The following is an 18946-nucleotide window of genomic DNA, read 5'->3' as shown; positions in this document are numbered from 1 at the left end:
TTAGGATCCTTCGTGGTATCATAGCCTATTTGCGTTTTGTTTGTATCATACTTTATCAGTTCCAAAATTATCAAGTACCAATCAATTTTATACCTTCAGAGCCCTATTGAAGGATTTGTGTTGAGGCACTAGCCGCACTACTGCCGAAGTACAAGAGTTTCTCTCAAACCAGAAGACCAATCATAAAGCGACACATGTTAATATCACAATAAAGCTCATAGAGTCCCACATCGATCTCGGACAAAAGCGTGTGACTCTCCTCAACTATAAAAGGAGACCATTCTCCCACAACTAATGAATAATGACATTATTCCACTTAACCCATTATTAAAACTTACTAATGATGATTATGTTCGAATCTTTGCGTTATGTAAACTCTATATTATTAAAGAGAACTCTATTATCCTCGTGGACGTAACCTAACTTAGGGTGAACCATATATATCTTGTATTTGTTTTCTTGTCTTTATCTTTTTACATATTACCTACACTTTACCGAAGCAACCTTGTGAATGTTACAATTTGACACTTTACGTTGTTCCAAAATCTATTATATTTTGTGCATCAACACGTGTTGATCTCCAATTAAAAAAATACGTTTTTAGAATGTCGATAACACGTGAAATAGACAAAATGCAAGGAGAAGCCAATCATACCCTAATAAGTTCGGATATTATTTTATTCATGTGAGACGCTGATGTATTGTTTGATTTCTGTTGATGAGATCGGAATACGAAAATTAAGAACCACTGTTGGCAATCCTAATAAAACAGAAATTCCATGAAATATTAGACTTTTGGTGTTCTTGTTGATGAACAATGAACAATCGACGACAAAGGGTTGGACAGCGACTATCCACTGTAGTTGCAAGCGTGCAAAGGAAAGGAAATGACTTTTCGGGGAGGGACAAGGTTGTCCACGTCGGATTTCCCGAAAAATCCCAAATTTTCATGATTTCCCCACTTTTCTCTGTTTCTTTTTTCTTCCAAAATTCCACTTGTTTTGTTTAAAGTTTCTGTTGTTTCTCTCATGGGCCCCTGTTTCCTTCTTTCTTTCTTCTGAAACCTCGAAACTCCAGAAAAAAACATCCCTGGCTGACTGTAACAAACATGGTTCCATTGAGTAGTCAGCTGCACAGATTGCAGCTCGGCGTTTTGCCTCCTCGGGTTCCGATCTCCCACCGTTTTTCTTCCCCAAAAAGGTATTCAGAATTTCATTTCATCTTTTCAATTACCAAAAGTGATTGATTTTTTTGGTTGTTTGTATGGCATTGGCATTGGCATTCATATGGGTTTTCTTCGCATTCAAGATCAAAGGGTTTATTTTATTGATTGGTTTATGGACTAATAATGCTATATTGTGCCCTCTGCCCACACTAATCTGGCTTAATTGTAGAAATCGTCCTCAACTATAGTTCGAGTTGCATTTTCGTCTCTGAATTCGAATGTTAGATTCTTTAGCCTCCAAATTTGGTCCAAGGTTTACACTCTTGGTCATGAAAGCAAACTAATTTGGGGCATTTGGTTGGTGGTAATTTTTGAAGCTTTGTTTTTGGGTTAATCTTCGTGTGTTTCTTAGATATTTGTGAACTGGCTAGGGCTTGAAATTGTGAACTGTTGATTGTAATGTGAACCGAGAGATTTCAGGTTTTTAACTACTTGGGTAGTGCCAATTCTTTGTTGGAAGTGTGAACTTGTTGGTAGACAAAGGGGCCGTGTATGGAGAGGAAGTACGGTGCTAGGGGACAGGGAGTGATCAAGATGAGTACTTTTCATGAGGAATTTTTCAGGGTTTGATTCGCCTTTCCTCTTCAGACCGGCATACTGAATTTCTGAGATTCTATATACTTTGGCTCAAATTTTACTGTTATGCGTATCTTCAATGAAATGGTCTACTTAAAGTAGTAATAATGGCTTTCGCATGAGTTGCTTGTTTAAAAGTATGCGTTCTTCCTGTAGAGTAGGAATTTACTAATGAAAATTAGTTGATGTCTGATGCCGTATACATAAGTTCTCCTGGCTGAGCTCCGTTTCATAATCCTTATAAACTGTTAGGCAGGTACGGGACCAAGATGCAGGATTATCAACATTTAAGTTTTGAATGCAGCATATAGTATTATGTATAAAAAGCTTCCGACTTCTATCTGAAGCATATTGTGATAATACCATATTTTGTAACTGAGGGAAATTGTAATTTGGAGTACATTTGCTGATGTCTGTATTTGGGCAATGTACTGTATGATACATACATGGGGCAAGTGTTGAAGTACAGTTATCCTGAATTTTAGTGTAGACGAGCCATATGATGCTAACGTTGATGATACTTACCAGGAAATTAATGCCATGCCAATTTTGGTGGATCAAATCTTCGTCTTTACATGCAAGTAGTTTCATAGTACACAACAGAGGTGAGAATATTGTATGTATGCTTTATCCTGTGTGAAAGCAAGGTATTAATAACTAACATTCTTTCATGTTTTACTTACGTTTATTCTTTTTACAGCGAAATGTGAGGCCAGTTCTCAAAGGGCAGAAAATAAGCTACATTCCACTGTGTATATAAATGTTGCAGATGATTTGAATGACCAACTCTTTAATACAGACCCAATTAATATTTCTCAGGTGAGCATTAGATGGAAATTTATTTATTTATCTGTTTAATTTCTAACAAGAGCATTAGATGGATGAATCTGCATAAGAGATTGTAATTTTTTTTTTTTTTTAAAATCTGAAAAAGAACATATCTTGAATTAGAATTGATTAAATCGGATAACAGCTTAAACCCCTTTCGATGTTCCTCTATTTAGTGGTTTCACCTGTTTACTCTCTGTTATCAAGTATTTGTATCCATGATAACTTCAGATCTTGCATTTGACTCATGTCATGGCACTTCTAGTATTTAGTAAATTTCTTGACAGAATTTTCTGTATATGCAGGTTCTCGTAGCTAAAGTCACGATGGGATTGCTGTCGTTATATTTCTCATTTAGGCTAGGACAGTCAAATGTTTTTCATACTTTCATTAAAATCGTCCAAGGAAAACTTCCCTTTATCATTCAAACTTTTGGGGCTGCCGCCTTGCCCTTTGCCTCTGTTTCTAATTCATTGAATAAACCTGTACCTCTTCGGTTGGATGTGTCTTTTCCTTCATTTCGAGACATTAAATGGAGCTTTGCACGGTTACTGTATCTATTTAACATCCAACTTGAAAAGAATGTTGCCACGTAAGTGAAGATATCAGATGGAGCTTTGCATGGTTTCTATATCTATCATTTCATGCTTGTAATTTGTTTGGTCTATGTTCTCATTTAGCTAAGTTCTTTTGTAAATGTTTTCTAGGTTCTTTCTGGTGCTCCTGGTAGCATGCTTCTCATTTGTTGTCATTGGTGGTTTCCTATTCTACAAGTATAGGTAACCTATAATCCTTTCTAAGAGCAGTTCGAATTACTTTCTCTGGCATATTCTGCTTCATGTTGCTTTATCGTATTTCATTAAATAGCAATTTTTTTTCCTCATGTCTAGACTATCAGATTGATACAATTGTTGGCCCATTTATAACAGCTGAAGTTTTCTAATATGGTATCACCATATCAGAGCTTTGGTGGTAGCAGCCTAGCAGGGGGTACTGGATGCGGAACCCTCAATCCATTCCCCACTTCTTTGGTGCAGGGTGGGGTTTCAGCTGTATTTTTCTTTTTGTTTGATTTTAACATACAAAGAAAGAACGCGTTCGTGTGAGGGACAGTGTTAGATTGATATACATTGTTGACCAATTCCCTAACAGCTTAAGCATTTGGGGTCCATCTGAAACAATATGGTTTCATCATTTTCTTGCCTTCTTCTTCAGAAGGGTCTCAGCATCTTAGACCAACGATTATTTTGTATTCTAACACCTCCCCGTCAAATGCGGGCCTCTCTTCACTATTAAAGCCCAACATGTGGAATTCAACTTATATTGGTTACGCTTGCAGGATTTGACCAGGAATTCCTGCTTTGATACCATGATAAAGTTTGTTGTTACCACACTATTCCGAAAAATTTAAGTGTTACAATGTGGGCTGACAAATATTTGATATTCTAACGGTTAAGCAGTCTTTTAATAGTATTTGTATCAAATGAATAAATTCCTCATGTTTGTTTACAATCCGGATGCATTTCAAATTACACAGGGGTAGTAATGAGTCTTTGGAGGACTGCTTCTGGGAGGCTTGGGCATGTCTGTGCTCATCATCGACACATTTAAAAGTGTGATTTCGCTTCCTAATTTTATCATTTTGTTCATTCTAAAAGTTTTCACTAATTCTGTATTTTCTTGGATGATTGTAAATAACATGCATTGTAAAATATACACTGCAGCAAAGAACACGCATTGAACGTGTTATTGGTTTTGTTCTTGCAATATGGGGCATATTATTTTACTCTCGCTTGTTGAGCACAATGACTGAACAGTTCAGGGTAAGTTATTGGATTGTGGAACATTATCTTACATCTAACTTATATGTAAATGACATCCTTATGGCCATCATTTGCTCAGAACAATATGTACAGACTAAAAGAAGGCGCACAAATGCAAGTTCTGGAGACTGATCATATCATTATTTGTGGAGTGAACAGTCATCTTTCCTTCATACTAAAGCAACTAAACAAGTATCACGAACTTGCTGTCCGCTTAGGTACTGCTACAGCTAGGTAATCTATTTTTTGTACTTGAATGGAGTTTTTAATATCAGGATTGTGTGGTAAAATTACTGGATTGTGTTGTTGTCTTGCTTATATGTCACAGGAGGCAGAGAATTCTTCTTATGTCCGATCTCCCAAGAAAGCAGATGGACAAGCTCGCGGACAATTTAGCGAAAGATCTTATACACATTGATATCCTTACAAAGAGGTAGGACTATAAGAAATCATCTAACTCATCTGCGTCTGAGTTTATAAGGCCTCAGTGCAATAAAATAAAAAATTATCAGTAAGAAATGATGTCATGTGTAATTGGATTTGATAATAAAATTGAGACTTTGTGTGCTTCTGAGTCTTATTTTGAGGCTCTACTCTTACAGTTGCAGCCTTAGTTTAACAAAATCATTTGAAAGAGCCGCTGCCAACAAGGCACGTGCAATAATTATACTGCCAACAAAGGGAGACCGGTGAGAACTTGATCTACTTTTGCTTCTATATGAGAAATTATGTTAGAGTATACAAGGTTTTCGACAAAGTTTCTTTGGAATTTCCTAGTCTATTAGAAATTTCTTATCTCTCAAATGTGTTTTGACTTCACATCCTCATCTGTTTAGGTACGAAGTTGACACTGATGCTTTTTTGTCTGTTCTGGCTCTTCAACCTATTCCCAACATGGAATCTGTCCCCACAGTTGTTGAGGTATATCACTAATCTAGTCTTCGTACTGAACTTTGTTACGAAGTTTGCTAAAATCATGTTAAATTTTCCGTGCCCAATGAATGCAGGTTTCAAGTTCCAATACATGTGAACTCTTAAAGTCGATCTCAGGGTTAAAAGTAGAGCCTGTGGAAAATGGTGCATCAAAATTATTTGTACAATGTTCTCGTCAAAAGGGACTCATAAAGATCTACAGGCACTTGCTTAATTATCGAAGTATGCTACAAGCGTCAGTTTGAACTAAAACTGGTTTTCTCGTGATGATGCTTATGAAATTCTTTTTTTTGAACCCTCAATATTAATACTATATGTATTACCAAAAGGATATGTGATTTAAATCCAACAATTGCAAAGTTAAAGATGAAATGTTATTGCTGTATTGATAATTTCCCCCATTTTATCAGATGTGTAATAAATCAATACTTTGAGCCCATCTTATAAATCAATTTGAAATCTTTCGGTGGTAACTAGCACTTAGACCTGTCAACCCAAGTCATGCGTTGTTTCTTACTGCGGTGGTTATTTTTACATCATATTGGTTATTAGGCAAATGGAACCATCTCTCTGATCATTTCTGAGATGGCACACTAATTGATGTTATTTCTACTCAGTGCAGAAAATGTATTTAATCTTTGCAGTTTCCCAAGTCTAGCAGGGCTCAAGTATAGGAGATTACGACATGGGTTTCAAGAGGTAACACCATCTGTCAAATGTAATTCTGCTAGTGAAGAACTTATAGCGGTTGGCTGATTGAGAATTTTTCTCTGACTCGATATCCCTTTCAGGCAGTTGTTTGTGGGCTTTATAGGAACGGGAAGATAGACTTCCACCCTAATGACAGTGAAATCTTGCAGGAAACTGACAAAGTATGAGAAGTTCTGACTTTTTTAATTTGAACTAAAACAAGCACCAATAACTTTGATATTTCTTTTGACTTGTGAAAAATGGAATCATGAACATAATGTTTGTTAAAATTTTGTTTTGTAAATATCTCTAGACACTGATGGTTGGTTGGATTGTTTACTTTCGCGGTTCCTGTTTTTATTTATCGTGAACAGACAATTAGACAAAAATGTAGTAAAATTTGATAATTGCAAAATAGAAGAAAGAAACAAAGATGATCATGGGAACCTGAGCGGATTCACTCTGTGACTGCTTCATTTGTTTTAGTACTTGCTTTTTGTTGTTTTGCTGACTGAATGGGTCATGTTTTTATTTATGAGTTCCTATCGTTGTGCACTTTCCTCATGTAGGTATTATTCATTGCACCTGTTAATGGGAGTAAGACACCAGATGTTACTTATTCGAATGTTGTCAAAGAAATAGGCGCTGATCAAAGTTTGGATGATCTAGAAACAAACGGGGGTACTCACCCGCATGCCTTGCAACTGGTGAAAACACGACTTGAGAACATTGTCAGGCGTCCCAAGAAACCAGGCTCTAAGGTGCAACTTGACTAAGACATAATTGCTTGAAGGTCACCAGGGCTTGATAGATTTGGTCTCCAATCTGAATAATTTTTTTCTTATTAATGCAGGCCTCAGACTATAATCTGGGACCAAAAGAATTTATCCTTCTGCTTGGATGGCGCCCCGACATCATAGAGATGATTGAAGAATATGACAATTATCTTGGACCTGGCAGTGTCGTGGTATGTTCTAATTCGCTTGGAACTCTTGTTGTGGATCCTATATTCAGCAATTTCCCTAAAATGTAAAACAATAGTAAAAGTACATTGTTACTTACGCAATTGCATGTGTGATGGAATCTTGAAGAGGTAGTTATATTAAGTGGCTGCAAGACTCCAAAGTAACGGAAGGCAGTGAAATATCTAATAAATCAATTGCCCTGATCTGTAAAACATTAGTAAAGGATGTAAATTGTTACTTGTGCAAGTACATGTGTGATGGAATATGGAGAGGTGGTTATATTAAGTGGTTGCAAGGTACTTCAAAGTAATGTGCAGGCGGCGAAATTGCAAATAAATCAATTGGGATGTTATTGCAGGAAATTAACGGATTATAGGAATTTTTCTTCACCTTGAGGAAGCATGATAGAGACTGAGAAAAATAGATTTTTTTGTCTGCACAACCGGGAATCATTGTTTTATATGTGCAGGAAATTTGACACTTGATTAAACATAATTTTCATTTGATCACCTAGACTAAGTTTCTAGACATACATGCATTGGTGACTCACAATTCATCATCTTTATGCATGCAGGAAATTTTGTCAGATGTACCGTTAGTGGACAGAAAGAGGACAAGACAAGTTTCTGATCAAGGAAAACTCAAACATGTCAAGGTTTCTCATCGGGTACTGCCTCTTTCTTTCAACCTAGAGTACCTTCTGGTGTTTCTTTTCTTTCTCTATAATATTTTTGCAGGGAAGTTTCCTTTTCCGCTTATAAACTTCCATTTTTTCCATGAGCTGCAGATTGGAAATCCAATGAACTTTGAAACCTTACAAGATACCATAGTGCATATCCAAAATTCATTGAAGAACGAAGATGTTCCCTTGTCGGTCGTTGTAATATCTGATAGGGAATGGCTTCTTGGAGGTGAACATACATGAATTCCTCCCTTTTTCTTGGTTTTATGTTGTTTTCAATTAGCTTTTGGTCAATTTGCGTTGAAGTACCCTCTCTTCAGATCCAACCAGGGCAGACAAGCAATCTGCGTATTCTCTTCTTCTTGCTGAAAATATTTGCAACAAACTTGGTGTAAAGGTAGGTCAAGTTCAAATAAATAACAGCATCAATCATCATTTCCAATTTTGTAAAAATTCAAACTCAGAGTTTAATTAATTGAATAGTTTTCACAATAACTTAGTCATAATCGTCACCTAGAGCAAAAGTAACAAGGTGGTGCTTTGCAGGTACAGAATCTAGTTGCAGAGATCGTGGACTCGAAATTGGGCAAACAAGTAAACTCCGACAGACTTTTGTCACTGTTTATTATTTCTGTTGATATTCAATGGTATTGATTGTTATACACCCACAATCACTGCAGATCACCAGAATTAAGCCGTCCCTGACTTACATTGCCGCAGAGGAAGTAATGAGCCTCGTAACAGCTCAAGGTCTTGAATCCTTGTACTAGATTTAGCTCTCACAACATATTATATGGTTATTCCAAAATATTATAACGGGTAAATGATTTCTTTGTGCTTAACAGTTGCTGAGAACAGTGAACTAAACGAAGTGTGGAAAGACATTCTAAATGCACAGGGTGATGAAATATATGTAAAGGTAAGTGCCTCGAATCCTCAATTTTAATATGTTATGATGTTGATCTCGATTGGATATTGTCCTTTTTGTATTTTCGGCTAGAGGATTTGGATTGGATATCCATTAAACTGTATATCTAAACTTTGCCTGCTTTGTTACAACAGGATATCAGCCTCTACATTAAAGAAGGAGAGAACCCTTCATTCTTTGAGCTTTCTGAAAGAGCACAACTGCGGAAAGAAGTGGCGATAGGTTATGTGAAAAACAACAAGAAGGTAAAAAGGTCTTGATTTGGATTCGGCTCTTAAATTGCTTCAGACTTCTCATTCGTCTCTTATGCCATGTTGCAGGTTATTAATCCAGTTCCCAAGTCCGAACCCCTCTCCCTTGAGTTGACAGATTCGTTGATAGTTATATCCGAACTTGAAGGAGAACAACCTATCATTCTGGAGAACCAATCAAGTTGAAACAACCGCCCAAATTTTGCTCGTGAAAGTTTGAATCCCATGCTAAATGGAAGTACTCATGTTTTGACAGTGAAAGTGTTCTCCGAGCTTGACCATAGAACCGGCATTAAACTAGCAAATTGGTGAAGAGACTGTTTTAGCTTCTTTCTTTTGCAGTATTAGCCTCTCTTCTGTTGTTAAGACCGTAACATTGATACAGACACCACACTAATTCATGGAAATTTGTCCAATAAAGAAAATATGGATTAACAGTAATAAGCATTGTTAGCCATATTAATTATACCTTGATAGTAATATGTCTCTTTCCAACGCTGGAAGACGTCCTAAGTTTGTGGGTTGAGTATGCCGTAAGGTACGCATTTTAGTAAGAAGTTAATTATAGCTGGCCACTTGTATAATGCTCTTTTAGCAACAAATCAAAGTCTGAATAGAGTCTCGTTCTTTTGGTCACTTGATGACAAAGGATTGATGGTTACTGCCCTTTAAATTTGATACCAAGGATTGAGATTAAAACAATAAAAACACGTTCATTTAATCTCAACGTTTGGTATCAAAGCCAAATGTGAGTGATCATGAATTCCTTGGTTATCAGATGAGTAAGAGAACATTTTTGTGGTGACCAAGAGAACATTCTGAGTCCGAGTAACAAAGGGTGATCCAAATCTGAATGCTTGATCCATGCACCACTATATTCTCAAATCTCAAATAAGACCATATGTAATGTAACATGTGTTAAGAACGATACGGGTTTCTTGAGAATACAATTAAGCTATTTGCTTATAATACTCGATCAAATTCCACATAAAACAATAAAATACGATTAAAGAACGTCGTTACTAATGAAAATTTTAAGCATTCCAAGGTTTCACAATGATATGATGCTTATTGTAGGGATTCAATTCGTATATCGTAATACGCTTGAAATAATTTCACTATGAAATTGTTTGGCAGCTCATATAAATATGATTAATAATACATACTCGGTTAATTGGTACATTTATATTAAAAAAGTACTTGGATAATTTAGGGTAGTGCTATTCATGGGTATGTATTTTTACCCTCTACACACCTGCTTTTATTTTTATTTTTAACAAACAATAGTATCTACACTAATGATAAAAGGAGTGAGCTAAACCTTACAATAGGCTTGTCATAATCATATGGTTCAACTTCGCATTTGGCAAGAATTGAACCTAAGACCTCTCACTTACAAGTAAAAAGAAATACCACTAGACCGTAGTACTAAGTGGCCGCACACACTCTTGTTAATCATTGATCTTCATCAATTAATTCGATCCGACGGTTGAAAATTGAGAGAGTATGTGAGAAGTAAAAATAGGGGTGTGGATAGCACTACCCAAAATTTCATTTAAAGAATTATAAATATTAATGAGTGGTTTCATTAATTTTAACAAATGTATTTCTTTTATATAAATTGGTTTCGAATTCGCCATTTATAAGATTCGAATATAAGATATCTCACTCACAAGTAAAGAAAAATACTATTAAATCATAGTACTAAACGACAAGTTTAACAAATATCTTAGTATTGTAGCCAAATTCTAAATAAATGAAACTAACTATAATATTTATATGTTTTTAATACAATGAACGTTTAACCGTCAGAATAATGATGATATTAAACACATAAGCATTGCAGTTAAATATAAAGTGTGTACTTAAAAATAATAAAATATCAAGAAAGTTTAAGCATGATTACTGAATGTTATGTTTAGGTGGGTGTATATTTTGAGGGATTTTTAATTTTTTTAATGAATCTAGGGGTATTCAATCAAGATTTTAAGTGATTCTTTGAAATTCAAGGTGTATTCAATTAGAATTTTAAGATAATTTATTAAAATCTTTAGAAATCCGGGTGTATTTAATTAGGATTTTAAAGTAGTTTGTAACATTTCAGGTGTATTCAATTAGAAATTAATTTTAAAGAATTTGAGAAAGTTGAGGAATTAGAGGGAATTGAAGAGATTTCATAGTGTATTTTAAGTATTCACAAATCTCACATGTCCCTATAAGATTTAGAAGAAATTAAATCAAAATTTTATATGAAATTTTTACAAATAAATTAAATTACATAAAAATCCTTAAATTTATAAATCTATTAAAATCTTTCCAATTCTAGATTGAATACATCCCTTAGCTCCGCATGAGACGGCGGATTAAGTCCGAAATGGAATTTAGGTCAAACGCGAGGAAAATTTTATTTCGGCTCAACTTTTTATTTTTTATTTTTTTAAAGAAGGGAAAAAAGAGAAAACTCAACAAAACAAATTGCTCTTGGAAAGCGCTCGCTGTCATCTGTCCGTGCCCTCGGCGATTATTTGGAGAGGTAAAGCCATGGCTCACGGTGGCTACAGCAAGCGGCGGGTGAACCCCGCCGGACGTCGGTCCAAGTCGGCCTTGGGGCCAGAGAAGAAGCCCAAGTCGGTCACCCTCAAAAACCAGATACGCTCCATCGAGCGCATGCTCCGTAAGGTACTCCCTCACTCTTTCTTCTCAATCTCCAGCTCTTTATCTGTTTTTCCATTTCGACCTTGCTTCGGTTGTGGTCGATTTTGGGGTTAGGGTTTGTGCGGTTTGGGGGTTTCAATCACCTAGTTCTTCGCTAGCCCTGCTGTGTGTATATATAGACAAAAGTGTGTACAGTACACTGAATTTCTGAGGAATTTGAAGGAATTGGAAAATGTCTGACCTAATACCGCTTGAATTAGTATTCATGTTCCAAGATTAGAAATTTGTAGTTGGCAACTTTGTGGTTTTATCTTTTGATGAAGTGATAATCATCGTGAAATGCCTAACACGATGATTGTTTTCCTAAGAATTTACCAGCTGAAGTTAGGGAGGCTCAGGAAAAGAAGTTGGAAGGGTTCAAGAAACAGCAGGAGATTCATTCCCGTCTCGCTGTGGAACGCAAAATATTTATGCGTGACAGGAAGATAAAGTTTTTTGGTATGAATGAACGGATTCCATTTGTTATCCTAGTTATTTTGTAGGTGAATTCTTGCATGATGTACGGCTTAATTGCATTGGTGGTGCATGTTTTGCTTGAGTCGTGAAAGTAACGTGCACCTTTTTCAGAGAGAAGAAAGATAGAGAGAAGATTAAGACGTCTGGAGAAACTTCAACGTGCTTCTTCTGGTCAGGCACAAGATGCAGAGATTTTGTTGCAACTTTCCAAATTGAAAGAAGATCTTGAATATGTTAGGGTAAGCTATATAGTGGCCCTTGGTTTATCTGCTTTTATGTTGATGTCGGTGCATTGATATGATAGTTGTAATTGGAAGTTTGGTATTTTTTCTTCTTTCATGAGAATATCTTAAGCTTATATTGACTTGAAATGTGAACTTCTACTTGACCTTGTGCTTTACTGGAGAAGAGCCATTTTCTTTTGTTACTTTGCTTGTTACAGACTTTGAATTGTTTTTTGAAATAACACTGTAGTTGTTTCCAATAATGTCAAACTAAAGGGCTGATATTTGTTGACCCTCAGTTCTTTCCCAAGACCGAAAAATATGTCTCGTTGTTTACTGGAGGTGAAGATACAGATGTGATTGATAAGAGAAATAAGTTGCGTAAGCAGATTAAGGCCAATATAGTTGCTGCAGCAGCTAGCGGAAAGGATTTGGAAGGTATTTCTTTTATGCCTCACTTCCATGAGAAATTTTCTCGTAGAGTTATTCTTCATAAGATCAGGTCAGACAACCTCTATATAAGCAATAACTACCTAATGTTATGCATCAATATATTTTTTAGTATTCTGAAGTTGTTTGAGGGTGAATTCCTAACTTGGTGCAGACTTATCTGAATATTTATAAAGGGTAAATACCACTTGAAAGAAAATATCAGATGAAAATACCTAGCAAAACATCTAGTCTTTAAATGAAGTTAATAGTAGAAGTAAGAATGGCTGGAAGATAACATATCAAACACAAACATCTACCAACTTATGCTTTCCGCATTTCTGCCATGCTATTATTTTCTTTCAAAAATCTAGGAGATGTTTTATGTTTTCTCTGCGGGATGCTTATTTTACCTCTCTTTTCTTCTTTTAATTGTCAATTATGAACATAATCTGAGGGTTGCAAATTATTGAACTATTTTGTTACACTGACGAGAATGTTTTTTGTTCTTGGAATTCCTACAGAAACAGGGAGTGAGGACGACGGGCTTCTGGATATGAGCGAAGATGATTTCTTCCTAAATGGGAGTTCTAGTGATGAAGCAGATGCAGACGATGAATGGACAGATAAGAGTGCAAAGTATTTTTCCATCTTATTCTGTTTGTAGTTTTTAACAATAAAATTGTTTCTTGCACAAATAATAAAAATTATGAGTGAGATACTATTATTTATTCTTGAGAACCTTTTTGTTTTAAGGTAGGGTTATATGTTTGTTTTTGTTTGAATGGACTGCGTTAATATTCCCTCTTTGATTGGTTAGTTGAACTAACAGTTTAAGTTCTCATTTATCAAAACAAAACAGTGTGAGTTCTCATTTATCCCAAAAAAAAAAAAAAAAAAGTGTAAGTACTCAGTGGAATAGAAAGCTTATTTATGAATTAGGGGACTGTTGTGGACTTCGATCATTATCACTTTTTTGAAACATGAGCCCACTGCTTGTAATTTGATTTAGTAGATAATCTGTTCCTTCATTTTTATGTGTTTTACCTGTTTATTAGAAATATGGTCTGCTTTGATGGAAGTTGCCTCTAAATTTGTCATCTGTTTTGCAGGGAACAGGCTTCCAGTGCTTCTGGAAAAGCAACTTCTGGCATGTCCAGTGATGAGAGAAATCAGGTTTCCCATCTTTTCACTATTGTACTGCTGTAATTAACTATGTGTACTTATTGAGTGTTTATATTTCTGCCTCCTCACCTGAACTTTCTTAAATAGCGACAGATTTCTGCTAGAGCTTTGATGCCTCCACCCCGGCCATCCAGCAATTCTCGCTCAAGTTCAGTTCGTGCACAGTCAAGGTTTGGTCCTTCATCGAGCAAAAATTCCTCAAAAAAGCCTGCTGAAATGACCACATCAAGCAATACATCAAATAGCAGAAGTGGAACTTCCTTCAATACATCAAATAGCAATACATCAAGTAGCAGAAGTGAAACTTCCTTCAAAGATAGGGGATCCTCTAATTCAACTGCTGGTCAAAGTAGCAATTTGAGCTCCAACTCTGATGCTCATAAACCCCGTAGAAAGAGGAGGCCAAAGAAGAAAAAGCAGCAGGTTCGCGTTACTTGTTAATGTTGGATGGTTTATATTTTTGCATTTCTGTTCATGAGGTTTGTAGTTTCTTTTCGGTTGAAAATTTGTTACAATGCTTTTAAAAGTCTGTCTATGGCAATCTCCAAAGATGATGAAAAAAGTAAGGAAATTTGCGACTCATCTGGATGGTCTTGATTGAACCTAATGCTACTTGGTTTTAGTATCTGTTTTTGTGTCTTATATAAGAATATCACTCCTTTTTATACCTCAGCTACTGAGCTCTTGTACCCGCACTTTATGCCACACTGGGGTATAAGTATTGGCCCTCTTGGGTCAGTCATGCATATATGGAACTTACTACCCTTGCCATGTTTCCATGGATGCTAAATATGGCCATCATTGCACAATTACCTTGAGATTGATTGTTCTTGAATACAATGTGTCAAAATTGGCTGATAGGATAGTAATTGGCCACATCCTTGTTCCTGTGATTTATGAAGTTCATATACCGTATTGGTAATCAGCCACATTCATTATTCTTGTGATTTATGAAGTTTATATGCCATATTGGTGTATATGTGTTGTGAAGGGTGACAAAGCATTTTCCTATTTTCATGATTAGTTTATGAGCTTTACAACTCATAAATAGTTGATTTAGGCTGAAAGTGGGAGCACAGACAAGACTAAGGCCCAAAGGGTGTGAATTGAGTCAATTGATGCACGTCCGTGCTTAGATAGGCATAATGACAGTGGCTAGGCATTTTTTTGGCTAACTCGAAGAAGTTGGATGTATATCTCTGCCCGATTGATTTTAGCTAATTATTCAAGCCGGAAAACTGAAGTGCAATTCAATGATGGACAATCCTTGTTTGTTTAATCATCATTTATCATTAAGTAACCATTAATTTAAATACCCATACTATGCTAAGTGGATTTCTTCATTGAGTAGAATCCTTATGTCCTACAAGGCTGCTATGGGATGTGTTCAATATAGTGCTATGCTTGCTTCTATTTATTTCAGAGCCGACTTCGTACTTGCTCTTCGTAGTGTTCAAAAGTCTGGTTCATACTAGTATTCTTTGTACAGTTGATGCCATTTATTTACGATGTATTGTAGTTGGTAAACATCTTTTTCATAACCAACTACTTGTATATTTTCAGGGATGAGGGGAAGTTGCTTGGTGTGGATGCGGACCTTTGCTTTTAAGGATTTGATGGCTTTGAGTTATACGAAATTCTTACAGCTCAGTCTCGACAATGAAGTGTGTATTTTCTTTTTGTATCGGTCTTTGGTTGGAAACCGGTGCTTACTGCTCAATGTAACGATCAGTCATAACTCCATGCCTACTCACTCCGAGTTGGGCTCGATTTATCTTGAGAATGTTTCTGTTGCAACTGTACAAACTTCCGATCTAGTGAGAATCACAAAATCCTTGGATGGATATACTTTGTACTGGATTTGCTTGCGGAAGATATGAAGCTTCAATAATTTTATGGAGGGTGTTGGCAGTTGGATTTGGATGTAATTGTGCATCAGTTGATTTCGTCTACAATTGGGTGGGTTGATTTATCGGGTTGGGTTTCGTTAGGAATACCCAAAAAGTCGCTTGTAAAAGAAGAAGTAACATAAAAAGTATAAGCAAAAATTAGACTACAAGAACCAGTACTCATAGTGCTTCCAGTTGCCAAATTCTTCGAGAAATGCGTCTTTGTCTTGACCATGACGTTCGTAAAATTCTTGATAGCTGTTGACACATGGAAAAGCCAAGGTCAAATATTATTAATGCTATATATAAACATATGTGTGTGTAAATCCATGACTTGGGATATAAAATTAAAGAGAGAGAACATAAATTTAAGGAAGATGCTATTAACACTACACAACTTGTTATCGTCGAGCTACATGTGAAGCCCATGCAGGGATTATTGCACGCGATTACAATGGTACATTTTTAGGTGGTGCTTCTTTACAATCACATCAATCCTCGTTCAATGTCACCGAAGCAAGGGCTGTTCTTGGGGGTTTAAAATTTGCCAAAGCCAAATGTTTCAACCATATCATCATTGAGAACGATTCTTCCAAGGTCATCGAGTGCTTGAGGAAACCAAACCTTCGCAACCAGTGGTGTCTATATCAAATTATTGAATTCGTATGGCAGCGGCTTCCTTTGCTTTTGTTGAGTGGAACTGGGTTCCAAGAACGACCAACCAAGCAGCTCATGTGGTTGCATCTTTAACTGATTTGAGGGTGAGCAATCTCTCATGGGCAACTTTGCCCCCTCCCTCACTGGTTATGGTGCTATCTCGGGATGGGCTTGCATGTCCTTCGCCATCTTTTGATTGAGGTCTGATAGTGGTATCACTATTAGCCTTTCCCTTTTTTGTTTCACCTGAGTGATGTTCAGTAGTGTTTGTCCAATTGTCTAGGCCGTATTTCGCTACTGCCTAGTTTGAATCAACTACACTCTCTTTTTTATTTTGAGTTTTGCCTTTGGGCTATCATAGCCTTTATTTGTACTTGCTGCCCCTTTTCAGGTCTTTAAGGAAGCTTTCATTTGACAAAAACAAAAACAAAAAAAATACACAACTTGTTAATATGCACTTCAAATTTATAAGACCACAAGGAAAGAAAAAATTTGAGTGAGTTGTCGTACACAATTGCATTTTTAAAGTGCCAATAATTAGCACTTACACACACACACACAAACAGTTTGTAAGGACCAATACATATTTCAAGCGAAGAAAATCACTTTTAATTTATTAGATAATAATCCCCAATTGGACAAGGCAAACTAAATATTAACTAGATGTAGTACAATAAGATCTTCATAAAGAAAATCATATGATGAATTAACCTTATCGTAAATTGTTGGGATCAATATTGTTGCAAATTCATATGTGGTTTTAAGTTCGAATCTGTTCACTTTATTGATAAAACAAAATTCACAATTAAGATAGGGAAAACAAAATTCACTCTATTGATAAAAAAGAATGCGACAATTGTAGTAACCAACTTAAAGAATTTGAAGATGTAGCATAATAAGATGAAACCTGACAGAAAAATCATGAAACAAACTAGTCATAAGGTAACTACCTACCTCCATGTTAGCCTAATCTCTTCCACCTTTTCGTCGATCGCTCTAGTTACTGACTTTAATTCTATACGTATAGCAACATAGGAGCCGATATGCTTCCTAAAAAAATGGAAACCCCTCCCTTACGCAATCATTGAAATGTTATCTTCTCCTTTCTTTAAAGTTCTTTCTTTTTCGAGAAAATCCCCATTGGAGTTGATTGAGCAACACGAAAATACTATATTAGTTAGGTTTTAGGGCCATCGCCTAGTGTCTGTGATATATCGGTAGGGTTCGGTTTGCCTGTTATTGGTTTATATCATGAGATACTTACACACATGAAGTGATTTGCAAGAGTGAGGATCCTCATTGGGTCTTTTTTGTGAGGATCCTAAAAATCCACGAATCATATCTATTTATCGTACATTGTGCGGTCATAAATTATTGTAAAATTTTTATTTAAAATTGAATATAAACAGTACCAAACGAAAACTGACCGCACAATATACGATAAACAAATATAATTAAAGGATTTCCAGAACTTCCTAAAGAAGATTCGGCAAGAATCCTCTCTTGATTTGCAAGAGTTAAAATACTACATGTTTATCCAAATGTGTTACACTTTTCCGTTTAAAAGTTGTACTTTGAATATGTGTGGCAGGTGATAAAGATGCAGTGAGATGCGTGTTTGATGTGAAACCTGTTGGAAACTTCAAATGGGATGCTAGCTAGTTGCGGTAATTCTAGTTTTTGGTGTTGGGAGAACTGTTGCAGAGAATATATAATTTATAGGAGAAATTAGATTCTCATTTTTTATTGTGTTGATTAAATTTTTATTTTTTTAAATTTTTTTATCAAGATCTTTAGATTTTAATGAAAATTATTATTTCAGATATAAATTGTTTACATATCAACATATTTAAATTTTATTTTTAAAATATATTAATTTAGTGTTAGAAACGTTACATTTGATATATTTATATTTATGGTTCAACTTTGTATCATATATATATATTTTAGTTTGTACCATTTTTAATTTGCAATCCTTTTTAAAATTGTACCGATTTTTTTTTTAGTTTTAATTTGTATCCATATATTAATATCATTTTGTGCCCATAATTTTAAATTTTTATTTATATTCATAATTTATTTATAATGTACCACTTTGTACATGTAAAATGTACCCTTTTTTTTTTATTGTAAAATATACCCATATTTTAATGTAAAATTTATTTACTTTTTATTTATAATGTATACATGTTTTATGATAAAATGTACCCTTTTTTTTTTATTTTTTTGAACACTATGGGTACATTATTTATTATTGCAAAGTTATATTGTTACCTGTTTTTATCTATTTATTCAATCAAAATTTTTGAGTATTTTCTTTTTATTGTAATCATTTTTAATTTATATTCCACATAATATGAGATTTTAAATCCCATAACATGTCAAGTAATTAATATCAAACATATGAAAATACATATTGATAGCAATAATGAGGTGTACCAAGTCAATGGACTTTGATAAAAAATTGAATACCATTAAGTTTTAGGTCAA

General features: G+C 35.3%; 2 protein-coding genes across 3 annotated transcripts; both read left to right on the top strand.

The window, feature by feature from the left end:
• Window positions 1-821: 821 nt before the first annotated feature.
• Window positions 822-9341, top strand: LOC137737649 (putative ion channel POLLUX-like 2). Its single transcript, XM_068477191.1, has 24 exons — window positions 822-1200; window positions 2330-2406; window positions 2502-2620; window positions 2935-3221; window positions 3337-3408; window positions 4167-4242; window positions 4354-4452; window positions 4532-4686; window positions 4781-4885; window positions 5055-5141; window positions 5289-5373; window positions 5460-5607; window positions 6008-6084; window positions 6177-6257; window positions 6645-6836; window positions 6929-7042; window positions 7615-7707; window positions 7828-7951; window positions 8043-8119; window positions 8269-8316; window positions 8403-8472; window positions 8568-8641; window positions 8785-8895; window positions 8971-9341. Exons 1-24 carry the CDS (start codon window positions 1109-1111, stop codon window positions 9085-9087), a joined length of 2580 nt encoding a protein of 859 aa, XP_068333292.1. The 5' UTR covers window positions 822-1108; the 3' UTR covers window positions 9088-9341.
• Window positions 9342-11316: 1975 nt separating this feature from the next.
• LOC137737158 (rRNA-processing protein EFG1-like) lies at window positions 11317-15765 on the top strand. 2 transcript variants are annotated; one of them, XM_068476549.1, is made up of 8 exons: window positions 11317-11580; window positions 11925-12054; window positions 12184-12311; window positions 12596-12734; window positions 13250-13364; window positions 13838-13901; window positions 14004-14333; window positions 15474-15765. In XM_068476549.1, exons 1-8 carry the CDS (start codon window positions 11443-11445, stop codon window positions 15477-15479), a joined length of 1050 nt encoding a protein of 349 aa, XP_068332650.1. In that variant the 5' UTR covers window positions 11317-11442; the 3' UTR covers window positions 15480-15765. The 2 variants fall into 2 exon arrangements, with proteins under 2 accessions (XP_068332650.1, XP_068332649.1); XM_068476548.1 differs by having other exon boundaries at window positions 11320-11580; window positions 13998-14333.
• Window positions 15766-18946: the final 3181 nt, after the last annotated feature.

Source organism: Pyrus communis, chromosome 6 (assembly GCF_963583255.1).
Source record: "Pyrus communis chromosome 6, drPyrComm1.1, whole genome shotgun sequence".
NCBI classification, from domain to species: Eukaryota; Viridiplantae; Streptophyta; class Magnoliopsida; order Rosales; family Rosaceae; genus Pyrus; species Pyrus communis.
This window is presented reverse-complemented; position numbering and strand designations above follow the sequence as displayed.